This window comes from Diceros bicornis, chromosome 13 (genome assembly GCF_020826845.1).
Source record: "Diceros bicornis minor isolate mBicDic1 chromosome 13, mDicBic1.mat.cur, whole genome shotgun sequence".
Classification (NCBI taxonomy): Eukaryota; Metazoa; Chordata; class Mammalia; order Perissodactyla; family Rhinocerotidae; genus Diceros; species Diceros bicornis.
The window spans coordinates 51,871,611-51,896,326 of record NC_080752.1 but is presented as its reverse complement, the minus strand read 5'-3'; the positions used below and the strand labels follow the sequence as shown (position 1 = coordinate 51,896,326).

General features: G+C 44.8%; 1 protein-coding gene across 1 annotated transcript in view; it reads left to right on the top strand.

Moving 5' to 3' along the window:
* INPP5B (inositol polyphosphate-5-phosphatase B) overlaps positions 1 to 24,716 on the top strand; it is a 48,500-nt gene that overhangs the window by 3,164 nt on the left and 20,620 nt on the right. The window contains 4 exon segments of the mRNA XM_058553738.1: positions 3,671 to 3,865; positions 3,868 to 3,965; positions 3,968 to 4,055; positions 23,993 to 24,089. Coding sequence (XP_058409721.1) covers positions 3,671 to 3,865; positions 3,868 to 3,965; positions 3,968 to 4,055; positions 23,993 to 24,089 — 478 coding nt within the window.

Below are 24,716 nucleotides of genomic sequence, written 5' to 3'. Positions count from 1 at the left end.
AGTCTCCCTGGAGGGGTTGGCGGGCACTGATCTACCCACTACAGTTGACTTTCCACATTTTGGACCCACACTCCACAGCTTCTGTGCCCTCTCAAAGTTACTGGCATGAGGCCACAATGCCCCCAGGCCTCCAGCCAACCATGATGTTTGATTTTCAGTTTTCCTGTTTCTGGACCTGAGGTGTAACCCCAGCAGGACCCCTTTGCCCTCCTGGCTCTGGGCAGGGCTGCACAGGGTGGGCTGTGATTCTGATGCAGAATCTCTGACCAGTTGGCAGGGGTCAGCAGCTTCTAGAGGCCCATCTTCCCTCTCTCTGCCAACCACAGCCAGAACCAAGGGAAGACTATCAAATGGGCTCTCCTGCCCTGTCCCCCACTGCCGCTGAGAAAATGGCCTAGCTGTGGCCTAGCAGTGAGACGTTAGTGGTAGGGCAGAATTTGTTTAGATGAGAAGATCAGCCAGGCAGGTGAAGAAGAGTTTGTACAGAGCAGAGATCAGCCAGAGAACATGCAAATTCAAGCCACCAGCTGCTGGGGCTTAGCTGTTTGCCCAACACTATTACTCATTTCCTTCCAAGCTAACATCTTGTCTCTTCGGAATGGGGGGTGGGCTTCCCTTCTGTCATGGTCTCACCATGGAGCCTGAACATGGGGGAAAGGACGTAGAAACAAGATTATAGAGCCTTGAACGCCTGGTTAAGGGGTTTAAGGTTTATTCTACAAGCAGGAGGAAATTTATCTCCAAATCTTAAACTAATAAGGATAACTTCTTTTATGATTATTAGTAGTCATTGTAGGAGGGGTAATAATAGTAATAACAGCAAAGAGCATGGACTTTGAAGCTACGCGGCCCCTTGCTTTTGAAAGTTATCTTTGCTGGACCCTAGCTGTGTGACGTTGGGCAAACCACCTCACCTCTCTGAACCTTGGTTTTGTAGACCTCTTCTATATGTAAAGAATATCTTACTCATGGAGTTGCAAGAATTAAACGAGATAACACATGTAAAAGTGCCCAGCACATAGTAGGAACTCATAAAGTTTCCTCCTTTTGTACAAGAGGGCCCAAACTTAGCTAACATTCATTGTTGACTTATTGTGTGTTAGACACTGTTCTTTTCACATTATCTTATTTTCCTTACCACAACCTTACAAGGTAGGTATTATCAATGGTTCCATTTTACAGATGAGGAACCTGAGACTCAGAGAGGTTAAGTACCTTGTCCAAGTACATCGCTGGTAAACTACAAAGCCAAGATTAGACAGGATTAGAAAGTCTCCTCCAGGGCCGGCCCAGTGGTATAGTGGTTAAGTTCGTGTGCTCCACTTTGGCGGCCCAGGATTCGTGGGTTCAAATCCTGGGCGCGGACCTACAGCACTCATCAAGCCATGCTGTGGTGGCATCCCAAATACAAAAAAAAAAAAGGAAGATTGGCACAGATGTTAGCTCAGGGCCAATCTTCCTCACCAAAAAAAAAAAAAAGAAGAAGAAAGAAAGTCTCCTTGAGAGCCTCAAGTGTTGAGTTTTGCTCTAGTGCTTCCTAAACTCTTGCCAACTCATCGCATATAAATGGCTCAGGGAAGGCTTCATGGAGGAGGTGATGTTTAAGCTGAGACTTGAAGGATGAATGAGTTCTTTCCCAGGCAGACAACAAGGGAAAGAGGACAGTGGAAGGAAGAGCAGGTCATTGGGTAGGACTGAACTTGCTGTAGTAGGAGGGTGTGGAAGAGCCGAGCCAGGAGAGGCCAGCAGACAGCTCATAAAGGGTCTTAAATAACCAACAAAGAGCTCGGACTTTGCCCTCTAGCTTGTTGGGAGCTGTAGGAATTTTAAACCGAGGAATGACAAGGCAGGATTTGCATATTATAAAAGCTCCTCTGGCAAACTGATGCAGAAGGGGAGAGCCTAGAGCAGGGAGAGCAACAGGAGTGTACTGCAGTGCTTCAGGCATAAACATGGGGCATGGGGAATGGGGAAGAGAGGGTGGATGGGAGAGAGCAAACTGATGAGCATGCACGTGGAGGCAGTGAGTTAGGGTTGTGTTCACAACTTTACCCCCAGTGGTTAGAACAGTGCCTGGTGCGTAGTAGGCACTTAAGTATTTGCTGAATGGATGAATAGAGCTTGGTGCCTGGCTATGAGAATGAAGAAGAGAGAGGAGTTGAGGATGACTTCTCTCTTTTAGGCTTAAGAATCTGTCTGTCCCCCTTACCTACTCTTCCTTCTGGGGTCCACACCTGGGGTAACCAGCAGGGTAACTGCACTAACTCAACTTCTCTGAGCAACTGTCACGATGTGGACTTCCTCAGGGAGGGCCCTGGTGAGAGGGGACTGTCAGAGCTGACCAGCTCTTGGATATCCACCAGCACAACCCTTGTGTTTTACAGATGAAGGGACTGGTGTCCAGGATGAGGTTACAGGTGAAAGAAACTAGGTTTTTTCCACCGAGTCCTTCGTGGATAATGTTGCGCAGCACAAAAGGCCACGAAGTCCGAGTGCCTTGGCCAAGAGACAGCAGTTAGAGAAAAGAATTAGCTAACATTGAGTACCTACTGTGTGCCAGATAAATGCACAACAATCACGTTCTCCTGTCCAGTCTTTTGAGCAATACTAAAAAGTAGATCCCCTATTTTATAGATGAGTAAACTGACATAGAGAAAGTAAGTAACTTACCCAAGGTCATTCATCAATTGAAGTAATAGGACCAGCTTTGGAACCCCATGGCCTGACTCCAAAGCCCACAGAGTCCAGAGATCTCAGTTCTGGATTTAAATGTGGATAATACATTTTATTTCTTCAGGCTTTGGCTTTATTATTTGTACAACGGAAATATGAACTTGCCTTATCTACCACTCCAAGGGTTCTGTGAGCATCAGATGCGGCTGCATATGGGTCAGTAGTATGAAAATGCTGAAAATAATTTAAAAGCTGTGTCTGGCAGTGTCATTGTCAGAATCAGGGCCCAAGTCTCCTCATTTACGATGTCCTTGCAAATCCAATTCAATTGGGTCAGGTTCATGCAGTTCTACAAGGGGAGCAGGCAGGATAGCGTAGGAGTTAACAATAAGTGTCTGGGGGTCAGACCTGCGTTTGACTGAGAGGCAGAGGCGACTCAAGAATTTCTAGAAAGGAGGAGTGGCAATTGGGTTAAGGGGGAACCAGAGGACTTGTCTTGAAGGTATATTTCATAGCAAGCACTCTGCTTTTGCTTAGAGTGTTTATTTGGAGTGGCTTGAGCGTTGCTGATGGAGACTATAGGTGGTTAAAGCCCCCAGTCCACTCCTTATACTGACATCTAAGTCCCCCCTCTGCCACTCACTCTGTGACTGAGCTGAGTTAGACTCCACTTGAACTCAGTTGCCGTGGGACAATAGTTCCCTACCTCCTAAAGTTAGTTGTGAGGATTAAGGAGGTATTGTACACATGAAGCGCAGGCTTTGGCACCTAGTTACCACGAGGTGGGAGGAGTGGCGCGGGTCTACCTTGGAACGGCACTTTTGTTTTCATATTTATTATTGCATTTGAATCTCAGATCCACCATGTGCGCGAGAAGAAAAGGCTTGGGAGACTCTCCGGAGAGGCTGAGCGATTTGCTCCCGGCCATACAATCATGCAGAGGTGGAACGGTTCTTCAAGCCCGTGGCTCAGTAGTCCCTCTTTGTTCCCGCCACAGGTTTCGATCCGGCGACCCCGGATCCTGAGTTCCGGTGGCTGTCGCGATACAGGTGCACCCAGCCGGAATCCGAGCCGCCCACGCCTCGCCGTTGGAACTCGGCCCCACGCACCTGGCCTGGGTGCGCCACAATTGGCGGAGGCAGGTATCCGTCTCAAAAGGGGCGGTGGGGACTGGAGGAGGCCCGGCCGCAGGGGCGGGCTCCGTTCTGTTTGGGGGCGGGGCTGTGGAGCTGGTCGGCCTTCGATTGGTTGAGGTGGCACCCGGGGGCGGGCCCCTCTGGGGGCGTAGCCGGCTGGGCGGTGCGGGCGGCGTGATGAAGAGCTGGAGGAAGCAGGTCGGGAAATGTCCGCCGCCGCCGGCTCTCGGGAGCGCGACTCTGCAGGTCCGGCGGGCGCGGGGAGGCTGGGCTGGAGCTCTGGGGGCGGTGGCGGGCCCAGCCCTCGGGCGGGCAGGGTCTCCAGGTTGGCCGGTGGACACACGGGCAAAGACCAAGGTCCTGGCCCGACGGAGGCGGTCACGCTGGGGCTGAAGTTCTCTGGGGATGTTGGTTATCCTTAGCCTGGCGTGGTGAGGGCAAGTGGGTGGCAGTGGGGTCCTCTGGGATCCCGAGGCTGGGATTGTTGTAAAGCTTCATTTCTGACTCGCTGTGTGACCTGGGGCCATCGCCGCCCCTCTCTGAACCTGTTTCTCCATCCTGACCTTCAGTCCGTTTCTTCAGTCCTGACCTTCCGAGTTTGGCTTGTGTGTGGGTACACTCCCCACGATAGAGCCTTCCTTCAGGTGAGGAATGGTGTGTGTATTGGGGCTGTCTGGCTCTCTTGCCCGTCCTCAGCCCCTGTGATAGATCGGGCTGTGCGCAGATGTGGAGTCCAGGAGAGCCCAGTCCACCGTGGGCCTGGAGGCCAGGATGAGGTTACAGGTGAAAGGGACTAGGTTTATTTCTACCCAGCCCTTGGTGGATAATGTCATGCAACACAAAAGGCCAATTGTTGAGCAGGAGGTTGTCTTTTGGAGAGTGCGAGGCCCAGGGCTGAAATTTGGGTCCATCGGGTGCTCGGGGAGGACCTGCAGAGCTGTATTTTCTGACCAGCTCCTAGGTTTTCTGCAAGGGCCCCCTGGTATTTTTTTCTCCTGGGTGCGCCCATGACGCTCAGTTACATGCGAGGTTTGGCATGACCACGGGTACCTGTTTGTGCGCCTCTTCTCAGCCATTTGCTGGAGCTGAAGAGTCTGTCAAGCAGCAGTATAAGTGGAGGCTGGTACTCCACTTGCTCTTACAAGGCTTGGAAACTATGAGGGGGAACAGCGTGTTGCACAAGTGTGTAAACTGAGAGGAAACCAAGCGAGCAGAGGACTTCCTCAGTGCTCGTGCTTCTCCTTCATTGCAGCCACCACAAGACATGGCCGGAGCGTCTGATGCTGCTGATAGTTTGCATCTTTCATGGGCTTATCTCTGCTCCCTTGAATTGCTGATCTTGAGACAGCTGTTGCTTCAGTTTCCATGACATTCTGGGCTCTGGTGCTGGGACAGGTGAAAGTTTAAGATTAAGAACGTAGCCTCTCCTTGTCCCTTCGAAAGAGGCTGCCGGAATGCAGACGATCAGCAGAGGACAGGCCCAGTGGCGACGGAAAGGGTGGGCTCTGTCTTCTGGGCCAGCACACCAGAGCCAGGCTGTTGGAAGACTTCATTCCTGCAGTCGAGAGAGAGCTTCTGTGAGACGTCAGGACGGCTCTGAAGCCAGTTATCTGCTCCGGGTGATAAATGGCGCAGGATCTCAGAATCTTTCATTTCCTTTCAAAAAACAAAAACTAACCATATGTTGGTGAGGAATTATTGTCAAGGTTTTGGTTTTCTTTCTACTTTGAAATGATTTGTCCCCATCATAATACCTACAGTAAGTGGGGTTACTCTGTTAATTGCTGAGTTGGTCATGTTAAAATTGGTAAGAAATGGCACCAAGCACCCAGTTCTGTTTGGGTCATCTCTGTTTCCAGAGTTGCTCTGGCCTCAAAGGAGAGTAACATCTTCTACAACAGGTAGGAGGAACCCTTTGGGCCTCCTCTGGGTGTTCGCAAGAGTCTAGGCCCCAAGGAAAGCAGATAGTGGGTTTGGTTCCTCCTATATGCATAGGATCAAAATAGCCACTTCCCCATAGCCTGGGGAACCAACCTGAGGCAAAAGGCTGCTGAAAAATACTGTTTGCCCTGCATATCAGGAGCAGCAGGGCTCCCCGGAGGAGGTGACAGTCCATAAACAGAGGTGAGAGAGTGGGTCAGCTCAGCAGGTCAGTGGTCCTTGTGGGTGAGCCAAGGGTAAGAACATTGTAAAGGCCTAGGTATTTGAGGGGACAAGGTGAATCTGGTCTTCACTTGCCTTTCCCTTGGTAGAGAAAGGGAAGATCTCAGTTTGATGCTTCTCTCCGAAATGTCCATTCATTTCTTTGATTTGTCTTTGCTGAATTCGAGGGTATTAGGCCCAGCTTGGTAGGGATTGTAGTAGAAAGGTGAAATGCAGCTAGTTTTAGGTTGGAGACTATGTCTTCAGGGTCAGACTGGTGTCTCTGAGCTAGGTTGTGATGCTGAAGTGAGATGTAGTGCTTCTGGTTGAGTGGCAGCCCGTTCGTGTGATTCTCTTGGCCTCTTCAGCTGCTAAGACCTTGCACTGGTCGCAGACAAGTGGCTGTTGTAGGTAGGGGCTTTTGCTTCACTTATTTAACTGCTCTTCACTGTGTAGCTTTTTCTTTCCTTAAAAAGAAGTAAGGAGAAATGCCTCCCTCTTTCTATCTAGCAACTGAAGGTGCTCTTATCCAGAAAGCCCCTTGGGGGATCTTGCGCAGGGCTTAGTACTCATCTATGTCATTGTGTAAAATGGTCACCTGCGTTTCATCCTGGGCACATGCAAAGACCTAGAACTGCGTTCTGGAGGATTCTGGGCTATGCATTAGAAAGGAAACAGCTACTCAGAAGTCCCATTGGGGCTATTCTGGGCTAATTTAACCAAGTGATAATAACAGACACATTTTTGTCTTTTGAAGTGGTTTTCTTATTCCATAGTTGATTCGAAGTGAGGCAGCTTTGTAGTAACTCAAATTTAGAATGAGATGTGCTATGAGTATTTTTTCCCCTGGACCCAGGAAACAAAGCATTAAAGTCTGGCCTGAGAAAGGAAATGAATGCTATTTATATCTTGGGGTAGCATAAAGGCTAACCTAGATTTCCAGGGTGGAAGCCAGAGAGAATGTTGGAAAATAGCCCCTGTGTCGGTCCTCTCTCTGTCTCGCCCCTCTGTCTCTCTGTCTCGCCTCTCCGTCTCTCTGTCTCTCTGTCTCTCCATCTCTCTGTCTCTCCTCTCTCCGTCTCTCCCTCTCTCCCTCCCCCCTCCCTCTTTTTCTCCGTGTCTCCCTCTCTCTCAATAAGTAAAATCTATGTGACCAACATATCCCTTTAGCATGGAGAAAATGCATTTTCCTGGATGTTTATCCTACGGGTAGAAATATCACCCATCATTTTCACCTTTGTAGGAAGCTCTGCAGGCTCCTAAGCAAATTAATTTGAATCAGTTTGTTTCTTTAAACAAAAGAGAACTGTGTTCATTTTTCTTCCTCCTTTTGTTGTTCCCTTCTCCATTTTCCCTCTTTGTCCCGTTTAACCTTGTGTCTGTTTCTAGAACAGGAGAACCCCCTGAAGACTTTTCTTTCCTTCAGAATACTGTTTGTTTTGGAATTCTACAGTGGGAGTCTAGAGCAGAGAGGTGACCCGTAAACGTTCAGTTAGAAGTGGAGCTTAGCACAGAAAAATCCTCAGGGATGGAAGGTTCAGGAAGAGGAAGGCATCAATATTTATTAGAGGAAAGACAGTGTTGGAACACAGAAGCTAGCTGACTTGCATGTTTTCTTTCTTAAAATGTACTGTAACAGATTTGTAGACTTGACCAGTGATGCATGTGTGAACTGAAGGTGGCAAATATAAATGATGAAGATTTGAACAAAGTGTATATCTAAGTGGCCTGGATAGTTTTATTTTCATTATTGCTCCTTGGTGCAATATTAGACATGTCTCTTGACTTTCCTCTCTTCCATCTGTAATATGGGAGTGAATGTTTGCCTCCTAAAAGGTCACAGGACTTAAGGAAGGCTAGATTGATCTTTAGGGATGCTTTCGTTTGGGAAAGATATTTAGGAATTGCAGATACCTCCCTCCAAGAGCTTAGAAACTGGCTGCCCTCTCCAGGGCCTGTCCTAGGCTGGTTTCTTCCAAATAACTACACTCATTATCTTCTTTACGCCTTCCCTCCCTCCAGTTTCTTTTCTCTTAATGCAGCCACTGAAAACCTCAGTCATCCTTGACTCTTCCCTCTCCTCATGTCTAATAACCAAATTCTGTCCATTCTTTTTCAGCAACTTTAAAATTTTTTGAAAATTAAAAAAAATTTTAAGTCGCTCTAGTTCATGTTGGTGTCCTCCTACCTCAACTGGTGCAGGGGTCTCTTTACAAGTCTTCCTAACTTGACATCTCCTTCTCCCTTAGGGATCTCCTTAGAACATGACTTTTATCATGTCCTGCGATTTTGTATGTGGACTTGAGTGTTGCACTACTCCCTGTGGCCTACAGAATACAGTTCAGATTCTTCAGCATAGCGTTCAAGTCCTGACAGCCTGGCTTCAGCCCCCCCTCTAGTCTGATCTGCCACAACTCACCTTCATTTCCTCTTACGTCAAACTTGACTGCTTGTTATTTCTGGATAAAGCCCTGGGCTTTTTCACCTCTTTGGTGACTGCTCATTCAGCTACATTTTTACAAGCTTGAACTTGCTACTCTTAGCATTTTGCATCTTCTCTCCTCCCCAAATGCCAGCCTAATGCCTTGTACATCAGCAGGTGCTCAAAAAACGTCTGTTGTCCTTGTTTGAACTGAAGAGACCCATACAGTTCGTAGCCCCTGAAGTACTTGGTCACCTGAACAACTCCTGATCCCTTCCTCTTTGAGCACCCTCTGTGCTTCTCTGCCACCCCCTTCCTGGTTTGCTGTTGCCCACTTCTCTTTCAGCTTTACCACCAGACCACAGACAGTTCACAGAGGGCCCAGTGAAGGGAGAGCCTGGAGGAAAAAGTCGTCATGTCTCCAAGAGCCTGTCACCACTACAACCTGTTGCCGTCAAGTAGTTGCATTGTAGTCTTCCTCCTTGAAAGCTACACTGGTCATATTTAGTCTTGCTAACCTAAGTTAGATTTGCACAGGGTGCAGATTGGATTTTGAGTCCAGAGCTTACAGTTTGCAGGGGACAGGATGTGTTTTCAGAGATGTCTTTGCTCATTTTAAATGCCAGAATCGGTGGTACTTTTTTTTTTTTTTTTTGGTGAGGGAGATCAGCCCTGAGCTAACATCCGTGCTAATCCTCCTCTTTTTGCTGAGGAAGACCAGTTCTGAGCTAACATCTATTGCCAATCCTCCTCCTTTTTTTTCTTCCCCAAAGCCCCAGTAGATAGTTGTATGTCATAGTTGCACAATGGTACTTTTTTAAAAGCCGTGAGATAGTGGGAAATGTTAAAGAAAAGAAAAGAAAACTAAGAAGCGTGGTTATTTAGTCTTTTAAGAAAGTAACAGAACTGTTTGGGGTGGTGGCCAGGCTGGAATAGGAAAAATTGATCCTTTCCTTTCTTTCTAATACTGGGTGCCCTGTGTTACGGGCTTCTCTCAAGAGTTCCCTGCCTTGTGTACTGTGTACTATGTGCTTAGCTCCCCTTTGTCATAGAGTAAAACCCAAACTCTGCATGGCATTCAAATTCTTATAGTTTGGCTCTAATACATATAATAAAAATTTATAACTAATCAATAAAAAAAATTTTATTTATAAAAAAATGTGTTACTGTTATGACTATTACTGTTAGCAGTTACCATTAATTAAGCACTTACTATGGATCTTGTGGCCTCACACTGTGACACAAAAGTTCTGTAGGAGGATGTCCAGTTTTCAGGTGGAGAGATTGAGGCTCAGAGGGGCTAGGTAACATGCTTGTGATCGTTCACTGGTCAGTGACAGAGTTGAGACTAGAAGTCAGTTGTCTGTCTGAATCTAATGCTTGAACCCTAACCCCTACTCTCTTCTTTTGTATCCTCCAATGCTTCTCAAACAAAACTTTTTACTTCTACTTATTTATACTACTTATTATTACTTATTTCTGAGCATACCATAATGCCGTCTCTTTGTGGTGAAATTATTTCCTCTTTCAGAAATGCTTTCTGAACCCCAAGTTTTTCTGATAGTTAATATAGTTTATTGGTTAAGCGCACAGACTCTTGACCCAGATTCCTTGGGTTTGAATCCTGGCTGTGCCATTTATTAGCTATGTGTTCTGGGGCAAGTTACTTACCCTCTCTGTGTTTATCTCCTGGTCTGTGAAGTGCAGATAATAATGGCACCTACCTCATGGTGTAGTTGTGAAGATTAAATATATGTGAAGTGATTAAAACCATGCCTGGCATGTAGTAAGCCTTAAGTATTTGCTATTAATATTGTTCATGATGATATCACTGTCGTGGTCATCATTAACACAGCCTGACTTGGGTTCTGGGTAGTTGAATCTGGATCTGTTTATCTCTGCGTGAATTGAACGTGTTGCCCTGTCTTAGGCTGAGACAGCCCATGGGACGGACCCCCAGTGGGGTGTACACGCTCTGGTGTCACCGATAAGCATGGCACCAGCGTGCCAGTTTGAACTGGCAGGTGCTTTGCTCACACAGTTTTGCGGGTTCTTCTAGTGTGCTGGAAATGGAATGTAAAGCCAGTGACTGAGAAGGTAGGAACGGACACCTCCTCCTAGACCTGTTAGGTAGATGCTCAGGAAGGGTAGGACGTGATCTCCACCCAGCAGTGACAGTCACACACCCACACATCCTGTGGAGACCATGGTGGTACTTTTGCTTTGTGAGCCAAACAGTTTTAACCCTTCTGTTCATACTTACCCCCAAGAGTTATAGTTGCCCTGAAGATATTATGGCCATGTTTGCAAAAGGGGAGGCTGGAGGGCTTTGCAGTCAAGCAAATCTGGGTTTTCACATCAACTGTGCCATTTACTGGCTTGGCTCTGTGTCTTGAGCATGTCTGCTATCTGCTCTGGGCCTCAATAACTTTATTTGTAAAATGAGGTCAGTAATCAGAAATAATACATGAAGCACTTAGCACAATAACTAGGTTTTAGAAGGTGCTTGATCCGTGGTAGTCATTGTCCTCAGAGCAGAGCGGGATTGGGCTGCCAGAGCAGAAGGAGAACTAACAGTTCCTGCATACCTGCTGTGGACCAGGCATTGTGCTAGGCTCTTGACCCATTTAGAATTTCATTTGTTTATCCTTTTGGCTTCTCTCTAAGTTAGGTGGTGTTGTCCTCATTTTACAAATGAGGAAACACATTAAGTAATTTGCTTGAGGTTTGATGTGAGGTACTGGATGGAGCCAGTAAATTGGCCAGGTCTGTTATTTCCCAACGTTCAAGGCTTTTTCCAAAGCACTCTAATTTCTCTTAAAGTGCCAAACAAGTTATATGGACAAGAAGGCCTTCAGATTTCAGAGAAACGACTGCCGAGGACTGGGGTGGTTGGGGAGAAGTTGAGGCTGGGCTTTGAGGGAGAGGTAGCTGGAAAGTAGGAGGGGCTTCATACGGAGGCAGGAGTGAGGGTGATGTGCATGGTGAACGTGGTTAAATGGGGCTGTCTTTGGGTGGTGCATTGGGAGAGAGTAGTAGTGCCAGTCTACAAAGGGCCTCATATGCCAGTTCAACCAGTTTGGACCTTAACCTGCAGGCGGTGGTGTAATACTGAAAGTTTTAGAGCAGGGAGAGATGAAATCAGAGTTTAATCTGGCAAGTCCAGAGTCTAAATTGGACAGGGAGAAGTGGACGGTCTCTTAGTTGGGAGGCTCTTCAGGTAACTAGAGAGGAGAGGATGGCCTGGAGGAAGGCAGCTGTGAGAATGAAGGGACTGATGACTGCCTGGCTCTGGGGGCCCAAGGAGAGGGGCGAGCCAATGGCAGGATTGCAAACCTGACTGACAGGGGGAATGGTGGTGCTGGTGACAGAAGGGAGAGCTCAGGGAAAGGGCCCGGAGTCAAACCACAGTTTTACCTGGGACCCACCGGTGCACAGAACATCTTGTAGAAATGCCCAGTAGACAGTGGAGGGACTGAGCTCAGGCAGAACTGGACAGCTTCCTTTAGAATGGACTGCAATGGCTGATGGTTCTTGTAGAAGACAAAGAACAAGATCTAGGGCCGGCCCCGTGGCTTAGCGGTTAAGTGCGCGCGCTCTGCTGCTGGCGGCCCGGGTTCGGATCCTGGGCGCGCACCGACGCACCGCTTGTCCGGCCATGCTGAGGCTGCGTCCCACATACAGCAACTAGAAGGACGTGCAGCTATGAAATACAACTATCTACTGGGGCTTTGGGGGAAGAAAATAAAAAATAAATAAAATAAAAAAAAATAAAATAAAGGATGAGCAACAGTTTCACTAAAAAAAAAAAAAGAACAAGATCTAGATCTGCACTGTCCAGTATGGTAGCCACTAGCCACATGGCACTATTTACATTTAATTTAGGTAAATAAAATAAAAAATTCAGTCTCTCATTCACGGTAGCCACATTTTACGTGTTCAAGTATGGCTAGTGGCCATGGTGTTGGGCAGTGCCATTATAGAACATTTCCATCATCACAGAAAGTTCTGTCGGGCAGCACTGATCTAGATCTTGGAGAGTACCGACAAATAACTAAGGGACCCACAGGGGAAACCGAGCAAGAGGAGACAGGAGGAGCAGTTGAATTAAGAAATAATTCTTGGACAATTCTCAAAAGAAATGAGGTACTTTGTTTTTTTTAAATTTTTATTTATTTTTTTTCCCCCCAAAGCCCCAGTAGATAGTTGTATGTCATAGTTGCACATCCTTCTAGTTGCTGTATGTGGGACACGGCCTCAGCATGGCCGGAGAAGCGGTGCATCGGTGCGCGCCCAGGATCCGAACCCGGGCCACCAGCAGCGGAGCACGCGCACTCAACCGCTAAGCCACGGGGCCGGCCCTGGTACTTTGATTTTGGTTTGAATTTACTTTTTTTCCTGTGTGCTGTCATGGTTTAGGAAAAGCCCAGACCCCAAGTCACTGGTAGGCCTGTCTATAAGACGTTGAAACTGAGGCCTTGCCTCCTGTCACTGTTTTGTAGATCTGGGCCTTCAGCAGGTCTGGTTTGGCTTCTGGAGCACCTTTTGGCCGTCTGGTGGGGGATAGTCTCTAGTTAACCATCGGAGAAGAAGACAGCAGCCATCTGAGGCGGATACCGTTATCTTTGTCCAATTGAGGAAGCAGAAGCTTAAGAGAAGTTAGGTAACTTGCTGAAGGTCGTCCAGTGAGTGGCAGGGCCAGAACTGGAGCCTAAGTCTGCTACCAAAGCCTATGCTATATATATATATATATATATATATATATATATATATATATATATATACACACATATACATACATACATACATACACACACACACACAAAATATATCTGATTTTAGCCAACTTTGAAAGTGCTTATAAGCAAAAAGAAAAAGAAATCCTACCACTGAGAAATGACAACTATTGACATCTGGTGTATACCCTTCCAGACTTTTCCATGTGTGTATGTATGTGTCTATGTATATATGTATATTTATAAACATGCGGTATGTATGTACATACTCCAATCCTTTCTGATGCATATAGATATGTCAGGCCATGCTCTTAACTACCATCCTCAGTCCGTTATCAGCAGTTCTGAAGTCCTAAAAGCTCTCAAGACTGAAAAAAAATTTTTTCTAAGTTTGGCCCAAGCTCAGTTTGGCAGTAAGCCTTGCTTGAATTGACAAGATACTATGTATAGGCTTTATTTATGGCACTAAGTGTTACTACTCATAAATTGCAATATTTAGTTGAAATATTAGTGTTTGATTACTGGCTATTGCCTCAGACTCTGCTGGAGATGTTGTATAATATATGCCATAGATAATGTATTATCTTTCTAAAATCCCCCAAATTCTGAATTCCAAAATACACTTGGCCCCAAGGGTTTCAGATAAGAGATTGTGGAACTGTACTAGGCTCTACTGCTGCTTGGGCTAGGGAAGGAGCCTCCAGGGTCGGTGTTATCTGTTTAACCAGGCATGTGAGAGGGGTTTTGGTTCTGTAAGATGTGCAGTGCAATGCGCAGGATTCGCAAGAAATATAGAACACTTCTGCACTTTTATACATTCAGATCAAGCTGCAGCTGTTACTATGGTTGACCTACTCAGTAGGCTCTTATCGGAAATGGTTTCAGTGGTAGGTGTGAAAGGTGGTCATCAAGAAAGCACCCAGAACTGACAGCTTAATCTCTGCTCTGTGGCTCTGTTTGGTGTGTGTTTACTGACCGCCTGGTATGCTGCATATGTGTGGTGAGCCGAGGGCCACAGAGAGAAGACATCAGCCCCTGCTCCCGAGAACCTTGTGGTCTAGCTCAAGTTGTAAGAGAAGTAAAAAGGGCTAAACATAGTGACAGTTCCTTTATGATGAGCGCCTTGATGGGGTAAGCCCTGGGTGTGTGAGAATATGAGGAGAGGGCCAGAGAAGGCTAATGAAGGAGACGACTCCTGTGCTGAGTCTTGAAGGATGCGTTGGAAGTTCACTACATGAAGGTGGGGTGGAGGGATATACCCGGAATCAGGGGTGGGGTGAGGAGGCATCATCTAAAAAGATGAATAGTTTTGGTGTGACTGGATTGTGGGGTGGGAGATGGGGCTGGAAAGGTAGTCTGGGGCTAATTATAAAGATCCTTGTGTGTAATACTTAGAGGTTTGGGTTTTATTCCCAAGGTGATGGAAGTTATTGAAGGATTTTACACACAGGAATGACCTGCTCAGATTTGTGTTTTCTTCTAGATGTTGGCAGCATGGACTGGAGGGGGCGAGAGTGGAGGCAGGGAAATCATTGAGTGTGCTTTCCAGAAATATTAAGGGCCTGAACTAAAGCATGGCAGTAGGGATAGGGAAGAGGGTCAAGTATAAAAATATTTAGGAGAGAGGATTTATAGGACTTGGTGACTGAACATGAGAAGAAGGAAAAAATCCAGATGTCACCTGTTAGATTGGGTGACAAAGGACTGGAGGTTTGAGGTTAGGAAAAGAGCACAGTGGGAAGAGGGAAGCAGGAGAGGAGGAAGGACAGGAAGCTGTGGCCAGAGGGAACTGGGGGGCTGTGTGACGGTACATTTGGTAAAAGAGCTGCTGACAGCCAGCTTCCTTGCCAGATTCAGGAGAGAAGAGATTCCGAGAAGACTGCCTTGTACTGGAAATCCCCCAAATTATGCCTTAAAGTTTCCATACATGGAGTCATGAATGAAGATGTTCCAGTCCTTGCTGGACTGTGTCCAGAGAGAGATACCGTCTGAGAGCATTGATGAGATGTAGGGCTGCAGGCAATTTTCCAGTCAGTACACTGCCCACTCATGAACGTAAGCTGAATCCACAGGGACAAACCATGTGTCCCCAGGAGATGTCCTTTCATTTTGGCTGTTAGCAGGAACTACCCCAAAAAACAAAATCCGGAAGGAGTCCTTAGAAAGCACTGACATGCAGAAACAGAGCACCTAACCATTATTGCGTAGTTTGCCTTTGCAGATTGTAAAGCCCCATGAGATATTTATATTGAAGTCCCTACTTTATAGATGAAGAAACTAAGACCCAAAGAGAGGAAGTAACTTGTTAAACAGGAAGATAATGGTTGAGCTGGACTTCAGCTTAAGTTTCCTGATACTTTCATGCATTTAACACATTGAGTAGCTACTATGCACCAAGTGCTGGTCCCTGGGAAATAGCATAAAGAAGCCAAAGTCCCTGTCTCATAGAGCTTACATTTTCGTGGAAATAGCATCCAATAAACCAAGGAATACGTGTAAGATTTAATATCAAATGGTATTAGTACTAAGAGGAAAAATTTAACTAGCAAGATTATGGTTCCATGTTTGCCGAGGCACCCTGGGGCTCTGCAGTAAAGACACAGGGACACTGAGGGACAGTTAAATTTTGAAGGTCAACACAGAGATACTGTCTGACATCTGTTGCAACACCAGACAAACCTCTAGCTCAAAGGAGTTGGTAGTTTCAACGTTAGATTGTGCTGCATTCCTTTTGATGATGTCATATCTTTGTGAAGCTGGGTTTTTGGTGGCTGCTGTGATCAAAAACAAATACCACACACAGATCAGTGTAGAACATCATGTGTGGTGTCCAGTCTGAGTCCCAGGTTTGAGAATTAGTGCGGTACCCAGCAGGCACACATATCTCAATAGTAATTGTGGTTATTTAAGATGAAATAGAAATATTATTTTTTCTTTCTGTTTATGTGTATTTTTTCAAACTGCTACTAAGTTATTCGGACTTAAATACTTAGTAATTTATTTGGCCTTAACTACTTAAACAGAACTGTTAGGTATTTCTTTTGGCCTAGAGGCACCTTGAAAAAATGATTGAGACTGTAAGGGTGCCGTGAACCGAGAAAGTTTAGGAACCTCTGGAGTAAGGGGATAGAGTGATATGGGGTGGTCGGGCCGGCTTAGATGGGTGTCAGAGCTTCTGACAATTGAGCACAGGCCTGAATGAGATGGAGTGAGCAACATGGAGACCTGGAGGAAAAGCGTTCCAGGCAGAGGGACCAGTGAGAGCAAAGGCCCCGAGTTGGGAATGAACTTGACATGCTCCAGAACAGCACAAAAGGAAGTGTGGCATGATCTGACTGAGTGAGGTAGAGCGTGGTGGGTGAGGCCAGAGAGGCATGGAGGCCAGGTTGGGTAGGGCCTTATCAGCTCTATTCAGGGCATCGGGTTTTATTCTGACTGTGATGGGAAGCTATTTGAAAGTTTTAAGCAGAGAAGTTACTTCATCTGATATAGTCATACACTTTCTCAGTGTTGTAGTCTTGGTGAGAACTTCTGCGTATATTTTTGAAGGTAGAACTTGGCTAAATTGTTGATGAGTTGGATGTAGGTGTAAGGGGAAAAAAGAGGAGTCACGAATGAGTCTTAGGTGTTCTGAGCAGCCGGTTGAATGATGGTGCCATTTACTGAGATGAAGAAGACTAAGAGGGGAAGCAGAATAGAAGAATCTGGAGCTCAGGGGAGAGGTCCGGGCTGGAGTAGTAATTTGGGAATGATCAGCATGTAGGTGGCTTTTAAAACTGAGGCTAAATGAGATCACCTAGATGAGGAAGAGTGGAGCTGGAGAAGAGGCCATCGCAGGGCCTAGCCTGGAGTCACTCCTGGGGGTGGGGAGAGAAAAAGAGGAGCCTTCAAGAAGGTGTTTACCAGAGGAGGGAGTGTCATCTATCAAGTGCTGCCCAAGAGGCTGAAGTAGACTTAGCTGAAAACTGGGACTTGGCCACTGGATTTGGTACCAGGAGAGGCATCAGTAACTTCACACCGGCAGTTGCAGTGGAGTAGTGGGGAGCGGGGCCCCATTGCAGAGGGTTGAGAAGAGAGTGGGAAGTGAGGCAGAGACTAGGTAAGCCTCTTAGAGAGTTTTGATTTCAGTCGCTAGTATGCCTTTTTTGGTTAAATAAACGTTTTTATTTTAGAACAGTGTAAGAGTTTCAAAAATATCATGAAGATAGCACAGAGAGATCCCATTTATCCCACACCCAGTTTCCCCTGTTATTATCTTGCATGAGTTATGGCACATTTATCACAATTAATGAGCCAGTATCGACACATTATTGTTAACTGAAGTCCATACTTTATTCAGATTTCCTTTGTTTTTACCTTACGTCCTTTTTCTGTTCTGGCATCCTGTCTTGGGTACCACATTGTGTATAGTCATTGTGTCTCCTCAGGCTCCTCGGGGCTGTGACTATTTCTCAGACTTTCCTTGTTTTTGATGACCTTGGCAGGTATTTTGTAGGATGACCCTCAATTTGGGTTTGTCTGGTGTTTTCCTCATGATTAGACTGGGGTCATAGGTTTGAGGAGGAAGACCCTGGAAGTGAAGGATCATTCTCATCACATCGTCTCAGGTACGTGCTGTCAGTGTGACCTGTCACTGTTGATGTGAACCTAGATCACCTGGCTGAGGTCCTGTTGCTCAGGTTTCTCCAATGTCATTAGTCTGCCCCGCCCTATACTGTCCTCTCTGGAAGGAAGTCACTCTGTGCAGCCCACACTCAAGGAGGGGGCAGTTGTGCTCCAGCTGTTTGAAGGCAGAGTATTTACCTAAAGTATTTGGAATTCTTCAGAGATTTGTCTCGTCTCCATTTATTTATTTATTTATTTATTTATTTATATTAATAAGGACTGACGGATATTTATTTTACACTTTGTGAGTTATAATCCAATACTACTTTGTTTATTTTGTTGCTCAGATTGTTCCAGTTGTGGCCATTGGAACTCTTTCAGTTGGCTCCCATGTCCCTTTGACATACCCCCATCATCGTGGGTGTTTTTATGAGCGTTTTCTTGTTTTCTGGCACTACAAAATGCTTCAGGCTCATCTTGTGTATTTCCTGCCCCAGTCTTAGAATAACCGTATCTCAAGGAGCCCTGGTTCTTTTTTTTTTTTTCCCCCCGAGGAAGATCAGCCCTGAGCTAACATCTGTTACCAATCCTCCTCTTTTTTGCTGAGGAAGACTGACCCTGGGCTAACATCCGTGCCCATCTTCCTCTACTTTATATGGGATGCCACCACAGCATGGCTTGAGACGTGGTGCATCGATCTGCGCCTGGGATCCGAACCCGCGAACCCCGGGCTGCCAAAGCGGAGTGTGTGAACTTCACCACTGCGCCACTGGGTTGGCCCCAAGGAGCCCTGGTTCTTTTTATTGGAGAATGGTGTTAGAAAGCAAGATCTGGGCATTAAGTGTGGTCCTTGCTACTAGTGTGTCCTTGCTTCTAGGTCCTCTTAGTTGACAGAGCAAGGAAATATATGTGTGTATACTTACCTCTGTGTGTGTGTATATATATCTCTAAATGTAACCATCTGTATCTATATTAAAGTAAATATGAGTTCATATTGCTATCTTCAACTCCAGGCCATTACCACATGGATCATTCTGGCTTTCTCCCCTTGCTTATCTGGAGCCTCCTGCTCCAACAGTGAGAAACCTGGCTCTCACCATCCGCCAGCCGTTTACTTCACTGTTTAGTTTCAGTAAACATGTCTAGTGGCTTCAGAATTGTTAACCCATACCCCCGTGGGAAACAGCATTATCAACTAGAGTTCAGTGCATGCATACGGTTCCTTTTGCCTTTAGTCTTACAGACTCGACTCATTGCCAAAGTTACTTAGGTCAGCACTTTTTCTCCTACCTCCTTCAGTGAGGTTGTTTCATACATTTGTAATATAGTTAGATTCTTGCATCATTTTCTACATTTCACTCCAGGATCCCTGACCTCCATAATGATTTTTTTTAGTTTGGATACATTAAGGTTCCCTCTTTGTGCTGTAAGGTTCTATGGGTTTTGAAACCCATATATAGTGTCATGTATCTACCATTACAGTTTCTTACAGTTTCCCTGCCCTAAAAAGTCCCCTGTGCTTCACTTATTTAAGCCTTACCCCCCACCCCCAACCCCTGGCAGCCACTGATCTATTCATCATCTCTATAGTTTTGCTTTATCCAGAATGTTATATAATTGGAATCATATAGTATGTAGCCTTTTTGGACTGGCTTCTGTCACTTAGCAATATTCATTCATGTCTTTTTGTGGCTTGATAACTTCTTTTTTTTAATTGAAGTATAATTGACATACAATGTTATGTTAGTTTCATGTGTACAACATAGTGAATCAACATTTGTATACATTGTGAACTGATCACCACAATAAATCTAGTTACCATCTATCATCATACAAAGTTACTACAATATTATTGACCGCATTCTCCATGCTGTATATTACATCCCCATGACTTATTTATTTTATAACTGGAAGTTTGTACTTATTGATCCCATTCCCCGATTTTGCCCCCCCAACTCTCTCTTTTGTTCTCTGTATCTATGATTCTAGGTTTTATTTTGTTTTGTTTGTATGTTTTATTTTTTAGATTCCACGTGTAAGTTAAATCATTTGGTATTTGTCTTTCTCTGTCTGACTTATTTCACTTAGCATAATTTTCTCAAGGTCCATCGATGTTGTCACAAGTGGCAAAATTTCATTCTGTTTTATAACTGAGTAGTATTCCATTGTGTATATATATCACATCTTTATCCATTCATCTATCGATGGACCCTTAGGCTGCTTCCATATCTTGGCTATTGTAAATAATGCTGCAGTGAACATGGGGGTGCAGATATCTTTTCAAATTAGTGTTTTCGTTCTCTTCAGATGTATACTCAGAAGTGGGATTGCTGGATCACATGGTAGTTCTATTTTTAATTTTTTGAGGAACCTCCATACTGTTTTCCATAGTAGCTGCACCAATTTACATTCCCACCAACAGTGCACAAGAATTCCCTTTTCTCCACATCCTTGCCAACACTTGTTATTTTTTGTCTTTTTTATAATAGCTATTCTGAGAGGTGGGAGGTGTTATCTCATTGTGGTTTTGGTTTGCATTTGCCCAATGGTTAATGATGTTGAGCATCTTTTCATGTGCCTGTTGGCCATCTGCATGTCTTCTTTAAAAATATGTCTATTAGATCTTCTGCCCATTTTTTAATTGGATTGTTTGTTTGTTAGTGAGATGTTTGAGTTCTTTATGTATTTTGGATATTAACCCCTGATCAGATATATGATTTGCAAATATCTCCTCCTGTTCAGTAGATTGCCTTTTTGTTTTGTTGATGGTTGTCTTTGCTGTGCAGAAGCTTTTTAGTTTGATGTAGTCCCATTAGTTTATTTTTGCTTTTCTTGCCCTTGCCTTTGGAGTCAGATCTAAAAAAACATCACTAAGACCTATGTCAAGGAGCTTACCGCCTATGTTTTCTTCTAGGAGTTTTATGGTTTCAGCTCTTACATTCAAGTCTTTAACCCATTTTGAGTTTCTTTTTGTATGTGGTGTGAGATAGTGTGGTCCAGTTTCATTCTTTTGCATGTGGCTGTCCAGTTTTCCTAACACCAGTTATTGGAGAGACTGTCCTTTCCCCATTGTGTGTTCTTGCCTCCTCTGTTGTAAATTAATTGACGATACATGTGTGAGTTTATTTCTGGGCTCTTTATTCTGTTCCATTGGTCTGTGTATCTGTTTTGTGCCAATATCATGCTGTTTTGATTATAATAGCTTTGTAGTGTAGTTTGAAATCAGGAAGTGTGATACTGCCAGCTTTGTTCTTCTTTCTCAAGTTTACTTTGGCTATTTGGAGTCTTTTGTGGTTCTGTACAAATTTGAGAATTATTTGTTCTAGTTCTGTGAAAAATGCCATGGGAATTTTGATAGAGATAACTCATTTTTTATGACTGAATAATATTTCATTATGTGGATGTATGACAGTTTGTTTATCCAGTCACCTATTGAAGGACATCTTAGTTGCTTACAGTTTTTGATGATTGTGAATAAAGGTGCTATAAACATTTGCATGCAGGTTTTTATATGGGCATAAGTTTTCAAATCAGTGAATACCTAGGAATGTGATTGTTGAATCATATGGTAAGACTATGTTTAGCTTTATAAGAAACTGCCAAACTACTTCCAGAGTGTCTGTACTGTTTTCTACTTCTGCAATCAATGAATGAGTTACTATTGCTCCACATCCTTGTCAGCACTTGGTACTGTCAGTTTTTTGGATTTCAGCGATTCTAATAGGTATCTCAGTATGCCATTCACTAACTTAAACACTTGGTTCTCTAAACTTCTTAGTTCAGTGAGGGTAAAGTAAGAGAGGTAGAATCCAGTTGGTGATTTGATTTCCAGAAATAATTAACTAACCATGGGTTGTAGAATTCTAGAAGCAACCTATTGTGTCTAGTTGTCCCTTTCTTATTTTTGTTGTATGCTGAAGACAGTGGGAAGATGACCTGAAACATTCCAAAGAAAGCTACAGGCTTGAACTTAGATGTTAATATATTTATATAAGGCACATAAAGGGTCCACATTCATCTAGTATTTTCTATTGAATTGTTGCGTGATTGAATTTCTTATAGTGTGCTGACTGGTGTGCTGGATGATGGGGGTGCAGTGATGAATAAATCAGACATAGTCTTGTCCTCAGTAAGCTGACAGTCTGACTAGGAAGAGAGTTACAATAGACAGCAAGCCAGGCTATGATGGGAGAATCACAGGCAGCTGTGGGAACGCCAATGTCAGGGCATCTGACCAGGCTGGGAGCAGTCAGAAAAGGCTTCTCAGAAGTGACTCTGAGACGTGGCCTACAGTAGAGGTTGGCTAACTACAGTCCGTGGGCCAAATACAGCCTGCTGCTCGCTTTTGTGCAGCCTGTGAGCTAATAATAATTTTTACATTTTTAAATGTTTAAAAAGAAGAGAGAATAATATTTTGTGACATGTGACAATTATGTAATATTCAAATTTCAGTGACCATAAGTAAAGTTTTACTGAAATACAGCCTGCTTTTGTACTATAATGGCAGAATTGAATAGTTGGGACAGAGACTATATGGCCTGCAAAACCTAGGGCATTTACTCTCTGACCCTTTACAGAAAAAGTTTGCTGACCCCTGGCCCCAGGGTGGATAGGTGTTAGCCATGAAAAGCAGAGTAAGGAAAAGGAAGCCAGTTTCTTTCCTTTTTTTTTTTTTTTTGCGAGGAAGATCAGCCCTAAGCTAACATCTGTTGCCAATCCTCCTCTTTTTTGATGAGGAAGATTGGCCCTGGACTAACATCCATGCCCATCTTCCTCTACTTTATATGGGATGCTGCCACAGCATGGCTTGATAAGCGTTGCGTCGGTCTGCGCCCGGGATGCGAACCTGCGAATGCTGGGCCACCGAAGTGCGCAGACTTAACCGCTATGCCGCCAGACCAGCCCGGAAGTCAGTTTCTAATGGGATCTTCGTACAACTGCGGTAACTGGAATATACTTAGAGTATGGCATTCAAGGAGGTAGGGGGCCAGAGGACCATGGTGAGTGATGTGGCTGAAGAGGTGGGCAGGATCCAGACTGGGAGGAGACTTGGCAGCTGTGTTAAGGGGTTTGGGTTTATCCATAGGGAACTTTTAAAAGGTTTTAAGTGATGTGATCAGATTTGCTTTTTCAAAAACTCCTCTGGCCACAGTGTCGAGATTGGGTTAGAAGGTGGGGTGAGAAAGGAGGACTAGTTGAGATTTTTGAAGTCATTCCAGGGAGATGTTGGTCACATGGATTAGTATAGTGATGTTGGGATAGGAATATATTGATTTGAGAGGCATTTAGGAAGAAAAATTAACAGGCCTTGGTGATTGATTCGAGGTATTGAAATGTCATTATTTTCATGTTTTAAACTATTGTGTTTTCTTTTTCAACTTCAAAGTTTGTTTTTTCTGGTTCATGTGAATGCATGGTTGGAAAATCGACGTTTAGTAATAGTCTTCAGAGCAAAGTTCTTTGGTGACGTTTCACGTCTCCGGTGCTCCTTGAAGCCCGTGTGTCAGAGCAGCCTCCCTCTGTGGCCTCTTCTTGCTGTTCCCTGTTGACAAGAGGTTTGGCTTTTAAGGAGTGGAGGAACTATTGGCAGATTAATTTTCCTTTTCAGGTTTATTGTGGTGTAACAACTGTCCCAAATATGTCTTTGTTGGTAGTCCTTGGGCTCCTTGGTTTTCAGGGCGCAGTTGGTTGACAGCGACAGCGCTTCTCATTCTCTGGAGCGCTGAGACCCTTTCCAGTTCTAGATCTCTGACCCTTGCCTTTTTCCACCTTGGAACTGAAGTCTTACTTGCAGTAAATAGTAGTAAGATCACTGTCTTATGTTTTATAATATGTTGTGTGGTTTTCCAAGTGCTTGCTCACACGTCAACTACTTGATCCCTACAATAAACCTGTGAGGAAGGCAGGTCAGGTCAAGTTACGGAGATGAGAGGTTAGATGACTTGCCCCAAGTCAAAAGGTCAATAAACAGTAGAGCTGGTGATAGAACTTATGTCTGCAGATTTCATGGCTTTGTTCTTTTTATAATGCACTCTGTTTCCAAGAAAAGGGAGTTGGACTGGCTGGGAGAGTTATGTTTTCGGCAGTAAAGACATCTGGATGCAATACTTTTCTTTTCCCTCTTTGTGTGCTCTGTGGGAGCTCCACCTAACACCAGCATAGGCCTTCCCTGTGCTTTTGAGCTGTATGTTGGTGGTGAACCACCACCAACTGAGAAGCTGTGGTCTGTATGTTAAAGCATATGTTTGTGTTTTAATTCTTTCCCCCTCTCTTCTCAGGTAGTTCTCACTTTGATGATTTGAGGCCAAATGGGAAAGGCCCGCTCGTGGACCAAAGCCCCTGGGGTCAGGATAAACCGGACGGCCTGCTCACAAGGTAATGCGGCTCTCCCTTCGTGTGTATCTCTTAGGGCTGAGGTTTTCCTCATTGTAGAACTGAGACCATTACTGTGCATGATGTAAGTTGTCCCTGGGGAGCCGGCCTAAGAAATGTTGGACACTGATTGTGCATTTACTGTGTAGCCAGGTACCGTGTGCTTACATGGATTATCTTATTTTAAGCTAAGAGGTACGTGCCATCATTTTCTGTTTTACAGCTAAGGAAGCGGGTAAAGAAGAGAGGTTATGTAACTCACCCAAGATCCAGAACCAGTAAGCAGCAGATCTAGATTTGAAACTGGCATCTGACCCTGCCTTAGAAGTGCAGACAGTTAGAAACACTTTGGTTTCTCCCTCCCGTTCTTTTAGGAGTTTCTTGACTCTCAAGATAGTTCCTTTTTCCGTTCTTATTTACTCCTTTTTTCTGATGTGCTGTGCTATTTAGTCTGTACTCCAGTGCCCCCTACTGTTCATAGCCAGAACCATCTAGTCACGATAAAACTTTATTTGTGTCAGTATTTTAATTATGCACGTAAGCAGCAGTGAACAATCCCTGAACTTAATTTTTATATACATATTTTTTTTTGTTGAGGAAGATTCACCCTGAACTAATATCTGTTGTCAG